The sequence below is a fragment of the Fukomys damarensis genome, unplaced genomic scaffold (assembly GCF_012274545.1).
Source record: "Fukomys damarensis isolate Sample0158 unplaced genomic scaffold, DMR_v1.0_HiC HiC_scaffold_7, whole genome shotgun sequence".
NCBI lineage: Eukaryota > Metazoa > Chordata > Mammalia > Rodentia > Bathyergidae > Fukomys > Fukomys damarensis.
The window spans coordinates 20745436-20770184 of NW_022900919.1; the positions used below are offsets into that span (position 1 = coordinate 20745436).

General features: G+C 44.2%; 1 protein-coding gene across 15 annotated transcripts in view; it reads right to left on the reverse strand.

The window, feature by feature from the left end:
* Positions 1-651: 651 nt before the first annotated feature.
* Cpeb1 (cytoplasmic polyadenylation element binding protein 1) overlaps positions 652-24749 on the reverse strand; it is an 80694-nt gene continuing 56596 nt past the window's right edge. For 9 of the 15 annotated variants that reach the window (XM_010621150.3, XM_010621152.2, XM_019207058.2 and 6 more), the window contains 10 exons: positions 17926-18012; positions 14664-14887; positions 12520-12772; positions 10613-10726; positions 10193-10297; positions 9207-9343; positions 6176-6374; positions 4576-4670; positions 4009-4089; positions 652-2124 (listed from right to left, as the gene is read on the reverse strand). In XM_010621150.3, the coding sequence (XP_010619452.1) occupies positions 2014-2124; positions 4009-4089; positions 4576-4670; positions 6176-6374; positions 9207-9343; positions 10193-10297; positions 10613-10726; positions 12520-12772; positions 14664-14887; positions 17926-18012 (1406 nt within the window). In that variant the 3' untranslated portion in view covers positions 652-2013. Of the gene's footprint in view, positions 2125-4008; positions 4090-4575; positions 4671-6175; positions 6375-9206; positions 9344-10192; positions 10298-10612; positions 10727-12519; positions 12773-14663; positions 14888-14987; positions 15716-17925; positions 18013-24749 lie in introns of those variants that run through there. The other 6 variants (XM_033761106.1, XM_033761105.1, XM_033761104.1 and 3 more) reach the window with 4 other exon arrangements.

Below are 24749 nucleotides of genomic sequence, written 5' to 3' on the forward strand. Positions count from 1 at the left end.
GGGGAGCCGAGGGAGCGCCCCAAGCCCCCGGGGAGGCAAGGCAAGGCAGGCTGTGAACCCGCGAGGATGTGGGGGATGCACCCGCCTGGGCCCTCCGCCCCTGGCCTGTGGGCCACACCAGTGCGCCTGAAGAGGTTTTTCTCGTTTTTTCTGGGGTCGGCTGGAACACTCCCTTATCAACTTGTCCGCTCTACTCTGGAAGCGAGCTCCGCGGCCGGCACTGTGGTTGTGTAGGTCCTCCCTGGTCCCGGACACTCGAATGAACACACGCAGTCTCAGTCCACTTGTGTGCTCCCAGCAGGAAGTCGCTCTCCTGGCCGGCCACATCCGTCACCAAATCTGGCCTTTCTGAAGCTCCCTTCCAGGTCGTCCTGTCATTCCAGTCAAGTGCACTTGTCCATGCTCCAATCTGGCTGGAGCACTGAGGGGCACCAAGAAGCTAAACGCAGGGGCCTGTGATCTAGGGGTTGGAAGCTCCTGCCCACTGGGAAGCCAGTTATCTCCCAAGTCCACCTGGCCATGAGGTGACAAAGTACTCACAGGCCAGATCTCCCACATGGTCTCACTGTCCTCCCATCCGAGACAGTCCAAGAACACGAGTTTTTCTTTGGATTTTTGTTACCCCACTGCCCCCATGCTTCCACACCTCAAGACACAGACAGAACAACAACTCTGCTGCAACGTGTTTATTATGTGCCAAAAAAACTACACCACAGCTTACTCCACACATCTGTAGGAGAGTGCAGTCTTGCCTGCATATACTACAATGAGGTAGAGACTTCACACACAGCTTCACAAAACCCACAGAGTAGCTGGGATATGCAACAATGCAACATCAGCTCAGCAGGAGGGAGGAGGGGGGTTATGACACTGGTTCTTTGGCACACAGCTTCCCTAAGAGGGGCAAGTAGTATTTAAAAAAAATGTAAGGAAAGTAAAGTCAAGTTTTCAAATTCCAGTAGCATTTCAGTCAACTGCAACTGTTGATTCATACATTCCTTAAATGAAAGATGTAAGGAAGGGTACTTAGCCCCTCTAGGAGAAAGGGCTCCTGTGAGCCTTCATCTGCCCCCACCAAAAAAAGCAGCCCTTTTTTTTTAAGCTCAGTTACAAAAGAAAAAAGTCCTGTGACTTTGTGATTAAAAACTTCTATCAACCCTCCCACCCACATAAGTGCAACTTAAGAAGGTGCAATAAACCATTTAAAACTATATAGAGCAGCCGCTCAAACTTTTTTCCAGTCTAGTTTCAAATAAAACAAATTCTTTTTTCTTGGTTGCAAATGCTTTGATTCGCAACTGTGAGAAACAGTGACCAGCAGTCCCCCAGACACAAATTTGCTATAATGTTAAAAGCTGCCAGGAAAGAAAAAAATCTCTTGTTCCAAACGACTTAAAAACTGTTTTAAGGAGTGTAAAAAGGAACCGGTAAAAACCCTCGAGCGTAAAATATGAAATATGATTTTGGTTTAAATGAAGAGCAAAGTCTCCTTGTTGTTTACAGTAAAAAACACCAGCTGAACACTCAGTTTATGCCGTTCAGGTGGGGGTTAAATAAATGGAAAGGCACTGTATGGCAACTGCAAGAATGAAACCAATGAGACCTGCACATCATCACCATCAGTATTGCAAGGAATGTAAAAAAGCGCTTTAATAAATAAACCTAGATGTAGGCATTCGTGTCAATACCTCCTGGACACATAGTTCTTTTTTTGCTTTTCATCTGCAAAATGAGGAACTAAAATCTGGGAAAACTACAGAGTTGCTTGGAGGGTGAGTGAGCCACAGGGTCCTTGCCCTGGCACACCCCCTGAAAACAAAACCCGACAAAACTCATTGTGCATTAATTAGTGCAGAAACAAAGACAGATTCAGCAAGTGCAAAGGTGACTACGATTTTCCCTTGTCCTCGGGAAGCCAGCTCCCTGGTTGCCAATGCCAGGGTAGCGGTGCAGGCTGCTGCCTGACCAGCCAGCCTTGGGCACCACCAGCCACTGGGCACACTGCTTGCTCCTCTAGCTGGAATCTCGGTTCTTCTGGTTCCGCATCAGGGGGCTGTGGTGGCGCAGGCCTTCCATGCTGTGCCGCCAGTGCCAGCAGCTCCGGCAGAAGTACTTGAAGCAGACCTGGGTTGGAGAGACAGGAAGGGAGAGCCATGGCTGTGTGTATGCACCAAACACAGCGGCTGGGGCAATTGGTGTTTCAGTCCTTAGGCCCAAAGGCCTGACCAACCATGGTGAGTTCACAGTGTTGTTTCTGTGGGTCCTCTCACGGGAATATGTTAGGCTCTCACAGAACCTAGGCAGCTTCCCTCACTCCCTCTCACCACTGTAGTGCTCTTCTATCCCTCTGCTCCTCTCACCTCTTATGACTGATTGTTTATCACATGGCTGCTAAAAGGCAAGAAAGCCTGAAGAACTAGCTACAGATTCCAATGCCAGGGAACATGCCCTCTTCTTCCCAGTAAGGAAGGAGAGATGACTGGGTTTGACTCTTAGCCCAAGCACCCTCTCTTGCTAGATGGCTAACCCCAGGCAAGGCACTAACCACTGAGCAACTACCTGAAATGTGGATTGATTACCTGCAAAAGATAGTGACTTAGAGCAGCCTGCCAGAGAGGCTGATCAGGATATTTGGTTTCAAGCTTTACTGAACTATCCCAACTTCCTATGCAAGTCAGAAGCCTGAGTATGACCATCATCTACGCGGAGATTCCAAACAACTGTCAGCATCACTGCAGAACAATCATGTAAGCATGGATGGGCTGTTAGTATCCTAAGAAGCCCCAGACTTTGCCTGGACTTGTTCTAGTGTGGCTCTAACCAGCCACACGAATGCCACTTGGAAACCTGTTAGAAATGAGGAGTCTTGGGCTGGAGGTTTAGCTCAGTAGCACCAGAGCCTTCCTGGCAAGAGCAAGGTCCTGAATTTGATCCCCAGTAACACTCACTCACATACACACACATGAAACAAAATAAAAAACCAAGGAGTCTCACTATGCATCCCAAATGTGCACTTCCCCAGACCATCAGGTGATGAATTTGAGAAGCACCACCTTAACACCCAAGTCCATCCATGTACCCCTACCAGACATGTTCCATGGAAAGCTACCATGCTGTTGTCTTTCTGACAACTTTCACACTATGCTCCAGACCCACATATATAACACTGCTCTGTCTGGATGTTATTATAGAAGCACCTCAAGCTCATCCTGCTGACCATGGAGATACAATGGCCAGGGTACCACTCAGGTGCAAATATTAAAGCAGTCTAGAAGCTTGGAAGGGAATCCTGGAGCTGGGAATATAAAACACCTAAGAGGGCCTCAGAGCTAAAGCAGCAATGCCTGGCTCACAGATACTGCTGACCCCATTACCCAGCCACAGTGCCACTGGGCACAGCAGCCACCCAGCAGAAACAAGGCCAAGGTACCAGGACTTGACTCAGCTTTCTCAAGAGTTCCAGGTTAAACTTACTATGGTGTGTCCCTTGACTTCTGCTTCCTCCTCTGATTTTGAGGCATCCCTGAGAACTCCAACACTCAGGGCCAGGTATGGCAGAGCATTTCTTTTCTTTCTTTCTTTTTTTTTTTTTTTTTTTTTTTTTTTTGGTACTGGGGATCGAAGTTGGGTTCTTGCACTTGTGAGGCGGGTGCTGGAACCACTGAGCTAAATCCCTGGCCCCACAGAGCATTTCTATAATCCTAGCACTCAGGAAGCTGAGGCAGGAGGATCACTACAAATTCAAGCCCAGCCCAAACTACAGAGAAACCCTGTGTCAAACAACAACAAAAAAGAACTCCAACACTTAATGACACAAACACTGCTTAAGAATTCATACTTGAAGGGAAGGGAACATAGCTCAGTGATGCAGTGCCTCCTAGCATCTGTGAGGTCCTGGGTTTGAGCCTCAGCACCACCACCCCCGACACACACACTCAAACACAAGACCTAAGAACTGTTAATTGAAGTGGTGGTTTCACAGACATATTCAATGGCCAGGGAACTCACCTGATCTCGACAGAAGAAGGGGCCAGGCTGAGAACTGCAGATGTGACACAGAGAATCTTCCAGGTAGGGGTCAATTTGAACCTGCAGAAAGCAACAGAAGAGGATGCAGTGGACAGACAGGCGGCAAGGGCACAATTGGGTCACACACAGTAAAGAGGCTAGTGAAAATTACGGGCAGAGTATAGACAGGGACGCTAGAGAACAGTCTCACACCACACAGAGCCTGGAGGCTGCAGGCAACCACACACCCTCCTGCCTCGTCATCTAAGCAAAAGACCCCTACCCATCAGCTAACAGCAGGTGAGTGGAGGATGTGGGTGAGGTGTCACATCAAAGAACTCACTAAAGCAAACAAAAACACAATGCGGAAGGTGCTACACTCTATCACCCAGGATGTTCAGCAGTCCCAGCTCCCTTCCTCAGGAGCCCATGAAGGCCAGGCCCATCTCAAACCCTAACCTCTTGTTAGCTGGCTCACTTCCCTAGTCCCTTGGTGGTCCCTGGGCAGCAACTGGCCCAAGCCCCTCTCAGATACCCCAGAGTAAGGGCACAAAACAACTCACTCACCTTCTTGGTGAACTTGGTAGTTTTGATCTCCACAAAAGCAGCACTAACTGCTTTCAGGTAACTACGTTGATTATTAAAAGTAACTCGGCCAGATCCTAGAACAAAAAAGCCAGAAGTTACTTTCTAGCCAAATTCTCTCAAATGCCACTCTTCAAACACTGTAAAACCCTGTTTTTTACACCAATGTTGTCCAACAGAAATATAAAAAGTGAGCTACTTACTTTTTAATTTGGCATAGCCACATCAAAATAAAAAGGAAATGGTTGAATATAAATTATACATTTTAAAGCCAGGTGTGGTGGCACACACCTGTAATCCTAGCATTCAGGAGGCTGAGGCAGGAGGATCACTGAGTTCGAGACCAGCCTGGGCTACATAGTGAGTTCCAGGTCAGTCTCAACTACATAGTGAGACCCTGTCTCAAAAAACAAAAACAAAAAAAAAAAAAAAAAAAAAAAAAAAAAATTTTTTTTTTAGCCGGGGACTTAGCTCAGTGGAAGTGCAAGGACCCAAGTTTGATCTCCGGTACAAAACACACACACACACATACATTTTATTTAACTCCAGGGGTCCAGAATATTGTAACATGTAACAGCCCTATTTCAAGCACTAACAGCCATATTTAGCTGATGGCTACTGTACTGGACACTAGAGTTCCAGAACACGTTGGTACAAACCATTCAGGAAAGGACTCCTCTGGTGTAGGTAGATGCATAGATAAGGGCAAAGGGCTGAGAGTGGAAACCAAGAGGCCAATAGAACACCTCTGTGAAGAGCAGGCCCAGGAGTCAAGCTCCTCCTGGCCTGGAGGAACCTTGAAGACCCAGCAGGCGAGCCAGAAGGAGTGCCATCCTGCCAAGTGCCACCTCCACCCTGCAGCCTCTGAAGTCCTTGTTCTCAGTCTGCTGCGCAGCACTGATGAGCACACGGTGCTCCTTCCTGACCAGATGCACTGTGGGTGGGCAGACTAAGCATCTGGGGAGGTGGGTTAGCCACATTGTGATTGGACAGTTCAAGCTCCACCTCCAAACCACACCACTATGGAGATTGTGCCATGACTATGGAACTGACCTTTCTCAGAGGAGCCGAGTGATACCCAGTCATCATGCCACAGACCCCTCCTGAGCTGGGATAGCACAGGCATACCAGAGCTTTTCCAGAACCACCAATAAAGGAAACTGCAGCCTGTAATCCCAGCATTCTTTTGGGAAGCTGAGGCAGGAGGACAGTCACACAAGGTCAGCCTGGGCTACATAGTGAGCTCAAGGCCAGCCTGAACTTTAGGAGACCCTATCTTAAATAAATAAATAATCTGTCCCAAACTGTAAACGTTGAGCTTCCAACAAAGCTCCTGCCTCATTCTCATCAATCACCTCCTACAGCCTCCAATCACTTGTTTTTCCCCTACCTAGGAGGCAGGAATACAAGGCTAGGTGCAGGGAGGCCAGAACTGGTGACTTGTCTGGGAAAGATGTTATGCTGCTAGTATCTGCTGATCTGCAGGCCTGGGGCAGGCCTCTCTGCTCTCAAGGGGAACTACCACAATCTTGGTCTACTCTCAGGGGCCACTAAGCTTTCCACACAAAAGTAGGACACTTACCAATGGGATACTTGTGCTTATCTGTGTCAATCCCAGCATACACCACTCCACCAAATAGGTCGTTCAAGATGGCAGCCAGGGCCTCGGCATTGAGCATCCCATGCAGTGCACCAACAAACACTGTCCTACTGGGGTCCAGCCTCTGAGATGGGCTCCGGACAAAGTTGCTGTCAGCCAAGACCCAGGGGATCACCTGCACCTGAAAACCCCCCAAAGGTAGATCAGTCCCGGAAAAGGGTGAAGACAGTGGGGCTCCTGTGCTCGGAGACACTACATGGGGGCTGCAGAGTCCTGTGCAGGGGTAAAGAAGGTACCATCACCTGTCTTAGGCACACAAGCATTCAGTAAAGCATTCTACCCAACTTCAACCCAACGAGTTGAAATTTATTAAGTTCATGTGTCTAGAATGGTCAGAGTAAGTGGAACAACACTCATTCATCTTAGAAAGTATCAAACTGTTATGCCCAGGAACACAATACCCTGTTATAATTGCCAACTGTATGTTTCCAACCAAGAAACATTGACACTAATGAAGAGAGCACGTGAGTTCTTAAGAAGGAATTCAGAAAGAAATTAAAAGGCTTGGGGCCTGAAGGATGAAGGATACTTAGGATATTTGTGATATAGTTACTGACCCAACCTATGCATCAGAGGTTTTGTGCCAGGAGCACTGGGAAGGAGAGTGGGAAGTCGACATCCCTGAAGTCTTGAAGAGCTGAGTAACACTAAGGCAGGAGCTGAAACATCTTTTGATTCTGAATCCCCTTAATTTAGAACAAAACTTGGGAGAGCAGGGGGAGGGGGCCACAACAAAATGAACAGTAGGTGTTTCTGGAAGATTCAGCTGTGGACATCCTTTAAAGATGTCTTGAAGTAGGAAGAGATCTGAGGCAGAAAGCAGCATGGAGGCAAAAATGGTAATTCAGAGGACAGGTGATTAAGACCTGGACAAGGCTGCTGGAAATAAGGACACAAGTCAAGAACAAGGAGATGTTGCAACAGCAGAGTCTGCAGAACTCAGACTGCCTGGGCATGGTGAGTAAACAAGATAGAATGAGGACTAATGTGATCTAGACCTAAAAACCTGGGGGTGAGAGAACCAGGCAGAAGTTACTAGGGGAGCCAATTTCACTGGAAGATGAAAAAGCCCATTTTGCAGAGTTTGGGGTTACACAGCATCCAAAGGGAGGGCACAAGGGAAGGAGGCTATCAGGTAGTGTGGGAGGCTAGAGAGGCAAATATGAGTCTAAAGGTTAGGTGTAGAGCCAATGAGTTTTGCTTTGTGCTTTTTTTTTTTTTTTTTTTTTTTTTTATTTTTTTTTTTTTTTTTTTTTTTGGTACCAAGGATTGAACTCAGGACTTTACACTTGCCAAACAGGCGTAGCACTGCCAGGCTACATCCCCAGCCCCAGAGTAAGTTTCTGAAATGGAAAAGAAGATGAGAGAGTCAAATAATAACCACTCTTACAGTGGTAGGGAGGAGGTAACAAAAAGGAAAAAGTTAACAGAGAGGTAGATAATTGGGACAGTGTATAGCCAGTCATCAAAGAAAGATGTAAGGTGATGAGACAGGAAGGGAGGTGGGAAGGTGTCACAAGAGAGGCTGAGAAGTGAAGTGTGGTATGGATATGGCAATGGAAGCAGAGGAACAGATGTGAAAGCAGGGGGCCAGGAAGACATGTGAACTAAGTCCCAGAACTTAATGAGCTCATGCTTGCTGCCTGAAGTCCAGGCAGCAAGAAATCAGAGAAAGCAGGGGAGTGGTAGGTCACAGTGGTAGCCAGAAGATGAACTTGCCCCTGTCACTTACAATGTGAATACCATCGAACATCTATAAGAAAAATACCTTCTATAAAGGACTTATTGATGGGTTATTTAAATATGATGTGAAATTGATGAACCTCCACCCTGATGTCTCCAACATGCAGAGTCTACAGTTTACATCAGGATTCATTCGTGATGTCTGCTGTACATTCTGTAGGTTTGGACAAATGTGCAGAAAATATATCTACCATTACAGTATCACAAAGTCTTGCTGCCCTAAAAATCCTTGGGCTATGTCTATTCATGCCTCCCTGCTAAACTCCTGGAAGCCATTGATAATTTTGATAAAAGTATTTTAGTTTATTTTATAAGCTAGGAAGTGAATGTTCTAGAGATATTAAGAAGTGAGGTTTCAGAGATATTACATATCTAGTCCAATTTGTCAAAATGATATATTCTGGGGTCAGATTTTTTGGGAGGTACCAGGGATTGAACTCAGGACCCTGAGAGGCAGGCAGCAGAACCACTGAGCTAAATCCTCAGCCCTTTGGAGTCAGATTTTTAGAAAACACCATGCTGAATTCAAAACAAATGGTTCTCAAACTCTCTCCACTAGAACCATCTGGGAAGCCTGGTTAAAGTGGAGATTCCTAAACTCTACCCAGATTCAGTAAACTGGAGAAAAGTGAGTCCTCTCAGAAGAGGCAATTCCATGATGCCAAGAACACAATGATTCAAAGGGGTGGGGGCGGCAGGGACTGAAGTATGTGGCAAGAAGTACAGAACTAATCAAGCCCTGACTGGGAGTGAAGAAGCAACTCATAAGTGGGTGTGAACAAAGGAGAATTTAACCATCATTTGGGGAGGGGAGACACAGCCCGAGATCAGGTCTATAAAGAAAGAGCTGATTTTATCAGTTAAGTCCAAGTACAGAAAAGTTGCTGCTCTAAATTTCATCTTGAAGATTAAGAGGTTTGGAACAGATGTATAGGCTAGAAAAAGAAGGGCCGGGAGACAGTCTGATTTTCATGGTTGGAAGTGTGTGTGTACACACACACCTTATAACCATCCCAGTAAGGCTCAAAGGTTGGAATTTTTGATGTAGTAGAGAAGATACTCTTGTATTTATTGTGGCACAAGAGGAGAAGACTTCTTGCCTCAGCAAGAAAAACTTCTGGCTATAGCCTGCATGTGTACTCCCACAAGGAAATCCAGTGCCTCAATATACCAATCAACTGTGACCCAGAGAGCCATCATGCTGACTCACCTCCTTGCAGCGCATCCTTCGGCTAGACATCTTGAAATAGTATTCACTCAGACCATCTGGGCTCAGTGGGTCATGAGAGCAAGCCTGAAGCAAGGCCCGGACAGACTTTTCAAGTTCGAAGACCAGATATACATACCCTATTCACAATGACAGGAAAAAGTGCATTAGCATTCCTCAGGTGGCTACTTCTCAGGCTTGGCTTTTTATTAGGGAGTTTCTTCTCAGAAAGGGGGCTTTGCACACCAGACACATTTTTGTTCTACTTCTGAAAAGTCTTGTTGAATGAAAGCACTTGCTATACCATATGTCCAGGTTAAGGGAGAGAGATGCATACCATCTCCCACATTGGTAGGGGAAGGGCCTGGCAAGCTGGGACAGAAGACCCCACCATCACACAGCTCTCTGTCCCAGAGCACAGAGTATGCTCAGATCAGCAGAGCCAGGAAGGATGGCAGGTCTGTAGCCAGTTTACTAGGGGACACAGTTATAGCTTTAAAAGCCTAGTTAAACCATTGGTTCAATTCAATGAAGATGGGAGAAGAGTGAAAATAGAACCTGCTCCTTTTAACAGGGAAGAGATCTTATTTCAGTGAGGAATCAGATGCTTGGTCCTCAATCCTGCTAACTCCAAAGGGATCTCAAAATCAGGTCAGGCAATAACACAACTGGGCAGCAGCAGAAAGTCAAGGAAAAGCTTTTTCAGCACCTTATTCTAAGTGGGAAGGCACTGCTGGGTTCAGATCTGGGGGTGGGGGGTGCATAGGCAAGGGGTTCAGAGGCAGCTCCCTGCACTGAGAGCTTGGACAGACAGCTCAGAGGAAATGGAAGGGATGTGAGAGGCCAAAGAGGAAGTGCTGACCACAGAAAAGTCTGTGTCTGGAGTGCCCACCATAATACCAGCATGCAGCTGTGACATCCCAGCACCCTTTGGTGCAATTATATACTAATAAGGGGGGAAAAAAAAGCTCCTACCATGTCTTTATTACCTTTAGGCATATTACCTTTGGGAGGACACCGGGGGTGCTTGCCATCCTTACCAGGCCACTCCACACTCAGAGAACCAAAAACACGGAAGGTGTTAACCAATCCAGCTGCAAAGAGATAAGAAAGAATAGCAGAAGCTTAGGCCCAGTCCTCCCCAGGAAACACACAAGCACAGGATCACCTGTCCCATTCCTGGTTCACCTCGTTTGACAAATAACTCCACGCTGACCTCTGGTCTCAGGTGGTAAGTGTAAGCACCAGACACAGAAGCACTATGGGAATCTAGAAGGGCACTCAGCTGCTCCTGCAGCACCCTGTACTGAGACAGAGGTTCAGTTTCTGGCCTTAAGCCTGAGCTTCAGGCTCCTGAAAGACAGGCTCCACCTTCAGCTTTGAGGCAGGAGGTCCTGGAGGCAGCTCACCTTCTGTAATATCCCAAGGAACACCTCCTAAGAACACCTTGCAAGAGTAGATGGGATTCTTATAGTTTCGGGGAGGAAGCTGGCCACTCCAGGTACAGGTGGCTTCGTTCACAGCTTTGGCAGAGGACAGAAATAAGTCATTAGAAATCAACAAAGTTACCACATTTCTCCCATATGAATTAATTTAGAAAGAAACAGACGGGCCACAGCTCTAACCTGGCTACCTAGGAGAATATCCATGACTATTCTGAAAGATAAGAAACCTTATGTCTCACCAAACTACTCTGTTCCAAGTAAAACTGAAATGACTACAAAACTAAAATACAGGATAAAAATCATCATACCCCAAGCTATTTTCAAAGATACAACTGATATGCTAACCATCAACCAGTTTATTTATTGCTTATAGTACTATTTATAATTACTTAAAAATAAACAGTAATTCAGAGTAATACAATGTCTCACAGGCCTATTGGTTGAAACTGGCCTTCTCTTCAAATGAGGAACTACTATTTTCCTATTTTCCTATCTTGGCATTGAACTTATCAATCACAGAAGGATACTGCCAGTAAAAATCACTTATATCAACTCAACAAGACAGGAACGTCACAGCTGTTCCTCAAGTCAGAATCGTTCCCCTTAAGTGCCAGAGCTTTTCCTATAGCATTTGAGCAGACAAAGGGCCTTCCTTGATACCAGCACTGCATAATGGATCCTACTTCCCTCAGCTTCCTATTTATGTCAATGAGAAGCACAAGTATCACACTAAAAAGACCTTCCTGCTCTACAGATTTGGAACTATCTGCTGTCTGGCCTGTCCCTATTTCTAGAGGCCTCTTCTTGGTGACCAATTATGTAAAACTCATCTCAACCCAGTTTGTGCCTTTCTAGAACAGCGATTGACCTAAGTAGGAACTGGCTAGTTTTTTCCCATCTCACCCTTCTTCTGAGCAGATTCAATGAAATGAACACTATTTTTTTTTTTTCAGGACAAGGCTGTGGAGGGCAAATCCTAAAAGACAGACCCAAAGTGTTGCTACAAGAAGAAATTGGGCTCTGTTGGCAACAGTTTAAGACAAAAACAAATCAACTATGGTTATGTCACTTTACAGTGAAACAATGGCAAAGAGAAAGCACAAGGATGGGCCACCAAAACCACAAGATGACCAGGGCAGCTGCACTGTGAGAAGAGAATGAGATCTGGACCAGTTTGTGAAAAAAATTAACACTTTTGGAAATAAATGGAACAGAGAAACTAACATATATTTAGTCATCAGCTGTAGGACTGCAGAACAGTGGTTGATAAGCATCTCCCTGAAGGATTTCAATAGCATATAAAGCTCATTTATTTCTAAGCAGTGGTATAAGATGAAAAATACTTAATGTGTATAATCATTTAAAGGAGAAAACTTTAGGAGTTCCTAAGGGAACCCCTAAGAAATCCCTGCACTTTGGGACATTCCACACCTTAGAGATTGACAAATGGGTTATCCACCCACAGTGTACCCATCAGAAAGCCTCAAGGAAGAGCGCCTCAGCATAGGCTTTGTCTGATAAGGCAGTGAATTAAGGAAGGAGACAAAATTCCAGGAATCATTTACAGGGCTTTTCTTAAGGACATCTCCAATGAAAGAATCAAAAGCAAGGACAGCACGCAGCCAGACTCCACAGAAGTGTGTGAGATATGGATCCAACCCCTTATGTTGTGCCCTGTGCACCAGATTACTTGCCTCGTTTCATTCAGCCTCAAAGTTGTCCACAGAACAGATAGCTCTTTGTAGATCTAGAAACTTCACCATGCAACCAAGCCTTCTTCTAGGCAGTTCACTACTGTGTGAACTAAGGTCACTTCCTCTGAGCTCCAAGAATGAGGCCTTGGGCCCCATGCATGTCCCAGCCACACTTACCTGCAGCTTGCCGGTGCAGCCTGGCCTCTCTCTCTATGCTGAAGGGATCCTTGGGAGCTTCAAAGAGGTCCCAGGATGGCCACACTGAAGCTCCTGGCCATCTCTTTGAAGCACTGGTTGGGGAAGGTGTGACTGCAGCGAGAGCAGCTTGCTCTTGGTCCATGCGAGACCCAACTCCTATCTTTAAGGGGTCTCTGGGACCACCCCCTGTCAGAGACAGGAAGGGCAGAGGAGGAGAAATGCGGAGGCTTGACTAGGGGAGGAGAAAGGAAGACACAGCTTTTTAAAGGACAGTTTTGTTATAAAGTGATAAATACACTATAGAAATTATGAAAAATATTTAATATACATTTATCATTTGATAAAATTTTTAGACTTTCTTCCTGTGCATTTTTTTTTTCTGGTACTGGAAATCTAACTTGAGACCTGGCACTTGCGAGACAGGTGGTGGAATCACTGAGCTAAATCCCCGGCCCATATTAAACATTTAGATGTTCAAGTTTTCAGAATTATGAACATTTTAAGATGTAGCTTCTTCACATTTTGTATTTTCTATGTTCAGATTCCTAGAAACACAATGTCAAAATGTGTTCTCCAAGAGTTCCATGCTGTGTAAGAAATATATGGGAACATGAGTTATACTACGTTTGGGTCAAGTCCTTAGATTTTCAACTTGGGTTCTTGTGCTTGCGAGGTAGGCAGTGGAACCACTGAGCTAAATCCCTGGCCCCTTACATTCTGATATAAAGGGATCAAATGACATAAAAACAAAAAAAAAAGTAAGTTGTTTATAGAATATTTTTGGTAAATTCAAATACTGCCTCGACTTCCTCTTCAATGTCATCCTTAATTTCTCCCAAAATAACCACTGGGGCAGGATATCTGAGAAGGTTCTTTAAACAGAATCCCAAATACTAGACATGAGGTAAATTTCCAAGACAAGTTCCATATGAATTCACACAAACAGAATGCAAAGCAGCTCACAGGACCTCTCTTACAGGACAGTAAAATGAGACCAGAGAAAGAACCTACTATTGGTTGCCCTTCTTGAAACACAGTCTGAACAGATAAAACCAGGGGGCAGTAGTAACACCAAACCCAGCCTTCCCAGTCTAAGACAGGCTGACAAAACAGAGTGGGCTCTAACTGCCATGAATGGAAACTGTGACCGTGACTAATGTCACCAGTCCTGGGTATGGAAAAGGTGAGGGTATAAAAAGAGAGAGAGCCATTCTAGTCACTGAACATTAAGCTCAGGATTTGGCAATAGAGAAACAAGTCTTGGAAGGCACCTACCTGAAACTGGATTTTATTGTGAGAAGCTCTCTCACTGCCAATCCCATACATATTCACTTATCTACAATGTCAACGCTGTTCTATCTATATCTGCTATACTATCCTCTTCACTAGCTCTAATCCATAGAAACTGAACACGTCAAACACGGATGTAGATAAGGAACATGAGATATACACATTGAGGTAATACTTCAGAGATTCACTATGGCCTCAGAGAGTTGGCATGGGTCAGTGGAAAAAAATATAAAATCTAGAGTAAGATTTTGATTAAATACTAGTCCTAATAATTGCTAATGTGATCTTTACATTATCACTTAAAATTCTTGAGATATCATATATAAAAGGGATATAAATGATACTGCTTAAAGGCCAAACTCCCATACAAGTTAAGGAAAAGAGCAATGCCAGGGCCCCTGTATTTACTTTTTGTTTTTTGAGACAGGATCTTGGTTCTATAATTCAGGCTGGCTTTGAACTCACAGTGATCTTCCTGCCTCAGCCTTTCAGTGCTAGGATTACAGGCATCTGCCACCATGCCTGGCTATGCACTTAATTTTGAAATTAACTGTTTTCCAATAGCTCTTAAAAATAACTAGTACAGAGTTCTGGGTTCAGGGCTTGAAATGCACTATAATGGGTATTTGAAGCATCCTCAATTCTGTTGAGGATGGAAGGTTCCACAGACATACTTGATGGTCTCCACTCTTCCTAACACCCCAATGCCCAGGCTGAATTTTGGCAGACAGACACCCCACTTCAAGTTCTAAAACATGTACTTCACCCTCTTTGTCTTCGACACACACAGGCAACTCCACCCTCAAGCCCTCTTTCCCAAGTATGTTACATACAATCAAATCTGAGAGATGATCTGATCCAGAACTGAAGCCGCTTGTGTCTGAGTCAGAGGGGCTGCTAGAACGGGAATCCAGGATGGGCCGGGTGTCCAATCGGGATCCTCTAACTGAGGGTGCTGGAAACTTGTCCAAGTCAGACCCAAGGGGATCCAGAGGCAGAAAGCTCAAGGGGGTTTTTCCTAGGACATTTCCCAGTGGGTTATGGAGCATGCTCAGTACTAGGACAACAAAACAAAACAAAATTAGAAAACTTCTATTAATGCTCTTTTCATCCATAAGCTCTTTTCTCCCACAGGCAGAAACACAAAAAATAATGACCAGATAAACCATCCACTTCTGAGATCTGGCCACCCGGGGACCACTGGAGGTAGTTACAGAATGACAATCGGAAGACACGAGTTCCTGCCACTACAGTAGGAACAAAACTGCTGCTCTCTGCCACTAGGCTTAAGGGTTTGTGCCAGCATCTGGGAAGCTGTGCCACTAGGGACCTGAGGTCATAGCTATTATTGTTTGGATATGCCTGCAGCACAATTAGGAAGCCTAAACCATACTCCTTTAGTGCCTGCCAATTTTTAAAAACCATATTTTCCATCTTTCTAATGCCATGAAACTACAATGCAGAACTGCATGCCATATGCTAGAAGTCTGGGATATTATAAGCACATCTCCTCATCTAAGAAGTTCCCTGATGCATATACAAATTATCTTCTGGGCATCCCTAAATTGGACAGAAAATTTAGGATGGAAGGAGAAGGATGAGAGTAAATCTACTCTCTGACTTACAACAAACCAGGGATACTGGATCTGATACCTCCACGGATAGCTATGAGTTCTCGGAAGTTTATTCAACCCCTCTGAGCCTCTACTTTTTCCACTGGCCTCTTGGGTAGAATACTAAGTACAGTATTTTATAACATTGTTAGGGGGTTCAACAGTCAGACAGCAGATTAAGAGTAGCGAGCACACAGTGCCCAGTACACAATACAGTACTGTATTTAAAATTTGGGTCAGGCATGGTGGTGCATGCATGTAATCCCAGCACCTGGAAAGCTGAGGCAGGAGGTATTTGAGGTCAGCCTGGGCTACACAGTGATGGCAAGGCCAGCCTAGGCTGCATAGTGAAAATCTATCTCATAAAACCAAAGACCAAACTAAACCAAAAAGTATTAAAAAAAAAAAGCCAAATTTTTCCACAGTTGGCCTTGGAGAAATGAGGAACCTGAGCAAAGCACATCCCATATCTGTAAGAAGGACAACAAAAAGAGAGCTTTGCCATGGAGCTACAGGAGTACAAGTGCTATAGTAGAAGCTTTGATTTGGTTATGTTTTTAATCTAAGGAATGAAGAGATGAGACTACTTGCCTTAAAATTACTATGAGGTGAAACCAAGTAATGTATGTGCTCAATAAAGTGGCTATGACTGGGTCCACTTCAGCCCTGACTAGCAATTATGTCAAACAGCCACACAGGCTTTCAAGTCAGCTAAATGCTGGGCTTGGGCTGAAGCAAGTCCCAAGAGGCACAAATAAATCTCTGAAATCAAAGTCAAGATGTTCTCGGTGTACCAAATACACTAAGAGCATATGCACACACGAGACCCAAAACAGCTGTACTAGGCATACAATCTCCCCTTCCAGATAAAGATATAGTAAGTGTGCCCTTATTTTTTAATGCAGGGGATACTGTGGATGTATTTACCCAATTATTATTCTATAGTGGTAAAATGCTTTTAATTTTTTAAAGAAAACTGCTGTACTATATTCTAGAGCAGGGTCTCTTGCTTTGTAATTCAGGCTGGCCCTGAACTATGTAGGCCAGGTTGGCCTTGAACTCACCGTGCTCCTTCTTCCTTAGTGTCCCTGAGTTCTGGGATTATAGGAATGTGCCACCATGCCTAGCAGATATATCATCTTATATTCCCCCACTAATGAGCTTCAGTCCCCACATATCCTGGCCAATTCTTGGTGTACTGTCTTAATCAGTCTATCTGTGATGGGAGGGGAAAGCCAAACCATATCCATCAAGGAGCTAGTTGGTTAACTATTTTGTTTTTCAAGGAAATAGTCTTTTACCTAGGCCTTTCAAAGCAGTTTCCAAAGAACTAGGAGTTAAATATATGTTGAAGCTGTCTCCAAATGCTTTATTCTCATGACCATCAGAAACAATCCTTGACAAACCTTTGCCTGAAACAAAGTATCAAAGCCCCTGGAATCCTTGCACTGAGAAGGCAGAAGATGCTACAAAAGCTGGTAGAAAGCAGGAAAAAAATCCACAGAACTTGTATGTCAGTCTTAAAAATGGTGCCAATACGCCAGAGGGCCTCATTCTTCTTCACATTTTACAAAAACAAGCTTAGCACGGTGAACAATGAGGTCACAATCAAATCACAAAGAGCCCTGACAACCAGGCAGAGAGTATGATTGGATTTCATCCTGAAAGTAACAGACACTGAACAGAGAGGGTCATGAGGTGGTGAGGGGATGACCAGGGAAACTGAGGAAGATGGCCAGTAATCCCCAGCACTCAGGTGAGAGGAAGATGAGTATGAAACTGGACAGACAGGATTATCCCCAGCAGAGCTCAGGCACCTGGATGCACTGGGCCTATGGTGATTTTTTTCCCCAAGGAGGTGTGAATGAGGAAATGGAACAACAGAATTGGTGACAGCAATAAAGGGGAAGGAAGAACAGTGGGTCACATGTTAAAGGTTAAAGACAGAACAGAGTCAGTAGACTGGAAGCAAATAAATGGAGAAATAGCAATTTCCAGCTACTGGGCTAATAGCTGTAAGAGGAATGAAAGAGACAAAAAGGATAAGTAGGAGGAGGCAGAACAATGAATAATAAAAGTTCTGAGGATGGCAGAGCCCAGGGTATGGAACAAGTGGCTGAACTATGAATATGTAAAGTCTAAAATGCTAGGTAGATTCTATATGCACGTTAAAGGGAGCCATGGTGATAGGTGGGCCTGAGGTGAGAACAAAATGAAATGATGACATCTCCAGGAACGAAGGACTGGGAAGTTGGAAGGAAGAAATGATGACTGGCCCTGAAGTAGATGAGGCTTGGGAGAATGAGAAGGGTTCATTTAGCAAAGCAGCACTGTAAGAAAGGCTAAGAAGCTAGAGGGAACATCTACCAGTGACAGACAAGATCAAGCAGAGTTTGTTAACCCTGGGGAAGGAGAGTTTCAAATGGCTGAGGAAAGGGAGTTGACAAGGGAGACAATGCAAAGCAGTTAAGAGCAAACATACTCAAGAAGCGATGGCTGGCCCACAGGGTCCATGCATGTCTGGGGCATTGAAGTGGACAAGTGCAGGCTGTAGGAACTGTGCCTTCATCTATGGTTAAAAAGGGACATTAGAAGAGTCAAAATACAACATGGTGGCCATAACATGCCATTTTTCTCATTCACATTAATTCACAGTCACTGTCATCTTGGTAGGTTTTACATAAATCTGTTTATCTCAACTAAGCTATAAACATTATAAAGATCTCTTGTGCCTTTATCAAATTCTTGTAACAAAGCTAAGAATTATGTCAAATGCACTTTTCTGCTATGACAATATGCCTACCTTAGTGGAAAATGACAGGACAACCAAAACTGGTCACTTCTTTAAGTGTTCCTGGCTCATGGTCAGTCATCTGTCCCACAATCTGGACCAGGCCAATAGCAACTTACATTTACTGAACATCCAACATGTAACACACCTTGTGCCAGAAGCACTCTAGGTAAATAATCATCATACCCTAAAAATGGGTATTACCCCATCTTAGCAAAAGCAAACTACCACTCAGCAGTAGCCTGTGTAAGTAACGGCCAAGGAGTGATGGAGTAGGACCCATTCTCCTCGACTGAGTCATATCTTTCATAATGTAACATTTACTAGTTACGTTTTTAAAATTGTTAGGATCTCTATCTATATGGTTTCATGTTCCTGCTGCTTCTTTTTCGTTGTTGTTCAAATTCTTTATTTTATTTATTAATTTATTTTTTGTTTTTTTGAGACAGGGTCTCACTATGTAGTTGAGACTGACCTGGAACTCACTATTTAGCCCAGGCTGGTCTTGAACTCACAGCGATCCTCCTGCCTTAGCCTCCCGAGTGCTGTGATTACAGGTGTGCGCCACCATGCCTGGCTACTGTTCAAATTCTTTAAGACCATCATCTACAGCTGAGCAATTGTACCCACCAGAAGTCAGCACCACGGACCTAACATATTAAGGTCTCAAAACTAAATTGGGGTCCAGCCATTGCGGAAATTCATTAAGAACGCATCTTGGACTCCGTACCAGATATGAATTAGAATCTGCATTTTAACAATTTCCAAGGAGAGATCTGTAAAAATTAAAAGTCAAAAGAAAACTAATCTAGAAAACCTAAGTCTTGCTACTTCAAATTTCTAATACTCTCCTTACCACACCCACACATCTTTCATACATGAAGTCCCTTGATTTAAAGGCTGCAGGCTATACCATAAACACAGTTTTTACACCACAATGGCAGCTAAAACTGAAGGAAAAGGAGGGCGCCAAACAAAGAAACACAGGCAGCTATATGGGACATTTTCCAGAGTTTTGAGATATGAAAACACTGGGTGGGATAGAAGGATGAGAAGCAATGAAGTAGACACACATAATACTCGGAAAAATAAGAATATAAAGAGTAGCACAAAATATGGTAATACTTTCAGGAAAAGTGATGGGAAGAACTAGCTGAATACTGTGAAAATCATTCAAGACTGTGAAAGGACTTTGTAAGCTCATCCTGACCAAGAAGGAGCTAGGGGCAGATACATGTTGAGAGAGAAGAAAGAGAAAAATTCTATGAAAAACGTTACTACATTACCTGATAAAACTGGAATGAACAAGATAATAAGAGTAGTCAATTTTAAATTGTGTGAAATTCATTAACTGTTTTGTTATACATAAATGTAAAATAATGTTTACTCTTAATCGTTCAGAATGAGGGGGATATAAGAGTGAACACAAATGATAAAGAAAATGGGGATAAAATGAATGTCAACAATAGGAGAATTTGGATAAAGTTTTTTTTTTTTTTTTTTTTTTGAGACAGGTCTCACTATGTAATTTAGGCTGACCTCGAACTCAAAGCAATTCTCCTGCCTCAGCCTCTCAGGTGCTAGGATTACAGGCGTGCACCACCACAACAGCCGGATAAAGCTGGAGATTTCCTTTCAACCCAAAGAAAAAGTCATTTCTGGAAACTGTGACTGATGGTCAGATGCCCTAGAGTGACCGGACTGTTCCTCTATAGCTGAACCTGGCAGAGAGTTCCAGCTCATTAATGCTACTTCAGAGAGTATAAGAGACCAAATCAGCAGTAATATTTTTAGACTGATTGTTAACTTTCTCTACTTTCACCCTTCTATGCCAGCTCCTGTGGGTTTTACAGCTGAGTCACTGTTCGAATTTTCTGAAACCTTCCCCCAGAGTACAAAGGCATCCAGAGTCTGTTAGCAGCACTGGCAATGGCAGCAAGGGCTTAGAAATGAATGTTTACATTACAAGATGCTATTTGAACAGCTGAGGAAGAGACTAGACCAAGGGATCACAGCCACTTGTTGACTAATGGAAGCTGTCATGGGAAAAATTCAGACTGGGCACCATTAGTTCAAGATATAAGGTCATATATCTGGAACCCTTCTTCCTCATCTCCATCCCTGGATCTAGGTTGCTGAGAAATCTTTCTGAAGGTAGACAGGCAGGAAAGGTCAAAGACAGCATTCATTCCAGATATGAAAACAGCCCACTCTTCGTGACTCCCAAATGTGCTGCACTACAACACACTCCAATTCAAGCGATGACCTTTTAAGTGTGGTGCCAAGCACAGCCTTTTCCCCAGTGCACCATCCATCTTAATCACTGAACAAGTTCCATTACCTGCAGAGAAGAAATACTCAAGCCCTGTATTAGGTTATCTTACATCCAACCACCTAACTGCTAACAGTGGAGGCACCCCCTGTTACAATGCTTCCCAGTTCTCCCTCATCTCAAGAGGTTGTTCCCAAATAGACTACTTGACTTCATGACAGAACTTAGGCTCTGGCATATGACAAAAACTTTTGTCATATTGTACCATCATGCTCTAGAAGCTATTAGGGCTCAAAGACACTATGTTGCAAAGAATCTGTTCAAGTTGATCAACACAAAGAGGAGGCAGAATAATGGAATACTGTCAGAACTACCATATGCAGTTAAAAAACAACAAAGATAGTCTGGGGATGTAGTTTAGCAGTTCGGCACTTGCCCAAAATGTTGAGAGGCCCTGGGTTTAATAGGTAGCACCACAAAACAAAACCCAAAACAAAAGTCCCACTCAGGATCAACAGAGTGGCTCAGCACTCATCACTCAGCAAGTATTTATTAAATAGCCATAAGCAAGGCACTGTAGTTGCATGCTGGAAGTACAGTGAGTGGAGAATTGGGAGTTGAAATAGACCAGGAGACCCTGGCTGGTCGCAAGAAGTTCACATTCCACACAGAAAGCCTATCTGGAATGTTGCCTCAGAAAGGCTGTTTGGAAGATACTCAAAGTATCGAAGCAAAATACTGAAGACTTGTTGCGCGTGGTTGGGGGGTAGCGTAAGTAACAGCACAGGGAACATTTCATTCACTGGTTAGCAGTTAAGGCAGAAACCAAATGGGGTGAGCAGGTTACTTCCCACAAGACTCCGAAAAGGGAGTGGGCAGCAATAGGCTATGTCCTCTGACATCCTAGACTGACCATGTAGTTGCTCACTGGGCTTCTGTACAAGATGTTCATTAAGAGACCTTTACAGGTCTCTCAAAGTAGATTCTCACGTCACCCCACTATTCTGCTGAGTAATGTACACACAAGAGGCAAAAGGGGGTAAGGCAGAAAGATAAATTCAATAGGCAACACAGTAATGAGCTGCAACCGAGAAGGAGAGAGGAATGGGACCTGTCTAGCACCCTCACCTTTAGGGTCCCTTACAAGGGAACATATGACCTGGCTAAATAGCTTCCAGTATTGCGGACAGAGTTACTTTTCTTGTCCAAGGGATCTGCTCGGAGGAGCACAGGTTTAACAGGAAGCATCACAGTTTTAGAACCAAGCAGCTCAAGCCTGGACTGTTGGGTAGTTGTGCCACTTTGGCACTTTGTAACTTCTGTGTGCCTATTTCCTCATCTATGCAAGCATTAAAATCATGTGAGTACTCAGCATAAAAAGTAGTCAATAAATGGGAGCTATTAATCACTCCATCTCACACTGCAGGATACTAAGGATAGAACCCACAAGCCCTACTGTACTATTACAGGACTTAAGATACTGAAAGCAGAACAAGGATGGTCCTGGACACAAACCATTGAAGTGTCTGAGAAAAACACACTTCTAGTACTTTTTTTTCTTGAAGGGCTTCTTCCCTACCAAGGTAGACAGAAAGGAGGGACCTCACAAAATGTCACATCCTAAACCATGTGGGCCTTGTAGGCACAGCTTTCAGAATCAAACTCCAGCAAGGGTCTTCCAGCCTGGCTTTGAGGTCAAAGGAATTTACAAAGTAGCAGCACTCTAGCTCCTGGAGAATGTCTTTTATGTATTAGTCTCATGCTGAGAACCCAAAGAAAGGTTATTCTAATAATAATTAAAAAAAAAAAAAAAGCAAAAAGGAGGGGCCAGGGATTTAGCTCAGTGGTTCTGCCGCTTGCCTGGCAAGCACAAGGTTCTGAGTTTGAACCCTGGTAACAAAAATAAAAAATAAAAAAAGAGAGAAATTGGAAGCTGCAGCTGCAGCAATTACTGTGCTGCATTTGGTACACTTTCTCATATACCTTGTTTCTCATATACCACATTTCCCTTCATAGTCACGGGGATTCTTAACAGCAACAATTTTAACCTATTCATTGATATAACTTCAGAGCCTAACTATGCCTGGCACACTGAATATGTTCAGTCAAGAGGCCTGCTCTTAAACACTGCCTCCCACATGGCTGAATACTTAAAAGTAGTACAGGGTGGTCATACATGAAGACATGGCTGCCTGGGGTAACACATCAATAAGCAGAGCCCAAACATAAGCCTGAACACCTCGCTCCACACAGACAACAAGGAAACAGGCTGTCTGCAAGGGTAACTCCCAGATTTCCCAAAGCTATTGAAGTATCTCCTCCCTGCCTAAAGAAACTGACTTAGTTGGTTTTTGGATGGAAAGGCAATGTAGGCATTGGAATGTGGGCTGTATGTTCCCGCATTGCTGGCAAGGGTGCATGATTTGGCACTGCAGCTGGCTGGTGGGAGAGCTGCATCCTACTCTAGGAGGCAGTACCCTCCCTGCGGGGTTTCCAAGAAGCCCCAGCACACAGGCAAAGAAAAGAGACTACACTGTCATTATAGCTCCAAAAACCAAACATGGCATGGTGAAGACAACATGGTGATAGGGATGGGTGTGTCCTCAACTCTCAGAAAGGAAGAAATAGCCACACTCACTCTGCTTTCAACCAAATCATTCTTCTCAGGCAAATTCTCTGGTCCCTATGAATTCAGAAGCTCAGATCTGTAATCCTTCCCTGATCCACAAAATCATGTAATATTTATCACTAAAGTGCCTGAGATGGAAGGTGGAAAATAAAAAAAAAAACTATTCCTACTACAAGAGACAAACAGCTACCAGAACAGGCTTTTCAAATGGTGGGGAAGCTGGATCTAATGATTTGTTTTGGTACCAGGTATCAAACACAGGACCCTGAGCTTGGAAAAGCAGGCATGGTGCCACTGAGCTAAATCTCTAGCCCAATGATTTTTTTTTTTTAATATAAGGGATAGAGTCTGGTCATGTTGTCCAGGCTGGCCCCAAACTCCTAGGCTCAAATGATTTTCCTGCCTCAAACTCCTGAAGAACTGAGACTGTAGGCTTGTGACACCCTGCCCAGCCAAACTATTTTTTTTTTTAATACTGGGGATAGAACTCAGGCCGTTGCAGTAAAGAGCAGGCGGCAGAACTACTGAGCCAAATCCCTGGCCAGTCAAGCTATTCTTTATAGCCTCCTTCCACAGTAACTTTCAGGCCATGTATGTTCTGCCCTAAGTTGGATACGCCTGTATTTCTAAGTCCCAAAGATACATTTCAGAAGGATCCTTGTAGCTTAAGAGAAATGAGAGCCAAAGAAGTGCCACCCTCTCAAACTGGATGCTAAGTAAGGATGTAAGTCCTCGGTCAAATACTGATGACCCACAGACAGATGCTCATCTCCTGTATCAGCTCTTCTGTCTTTTGCCCATATCTAATGGGAGTGAGGGTAGGACAAGGCTGGCTTCAAAGAACACACAAAAGAAAATAAGTGTGCCTCTAAGCCAAGGTTCAGGCAGAGGATACTGAACAGTGACACTGTACCTGCTTGCCTAGGGATAGAGGGCAATTATTAACCTTTCCAGAAAAGCCTGAGTCAGATAAAGCCAATAGTTCCAGAGACTCTACTGTAACCCAGAAGTAGTTAGGGGAAAGATTTTCCCTACTCATATCCAAATTAAAAGAACTCACTTCCCCTCCTGAAATGGGTTTTAATCAAAACAACTGGACATTACAATGCCTAGCAGACACACCAGACCTAGGTTCTGCAAAGCATTCTAAAAAAAGACCTGCGCCATACAGGGTGGAGACCAGAGAAATTGACAGAGCAGTGCTTTGCTGTCATGACTGCTGGTTCCTGGGCCAGGGAAATGAAAAAGGACAGCAGGCTCAATGCACCCCACCATTAGCACCAACAGCAAATGGCTGCATCTACCTCACCCATTTTCCTAGAGAACCTATATCCAATGCTTTTTTACATAAAGTAAAATCTGTAGGTTTTAAGTATACTTGTAGTACTTAAGTTCACATTTCTTAATGAATACTTTAAGACTTGTACCTGGCCTACTCCCTCCTGGAACTTCAAGAGGAAAATAAACAGATAATGAGCAGAAGCAGTTCAAGGGGTCGCCAAGAAGTCCCCTCAATTTGTCCCCATCAAATCCTGCCAAGACAACAAGGGGAGTGGCTCTTCTTTCATCCATCTTGCTACCCGAGAGAGAGAGAGAGAGAGAGAGAGAGAGAGA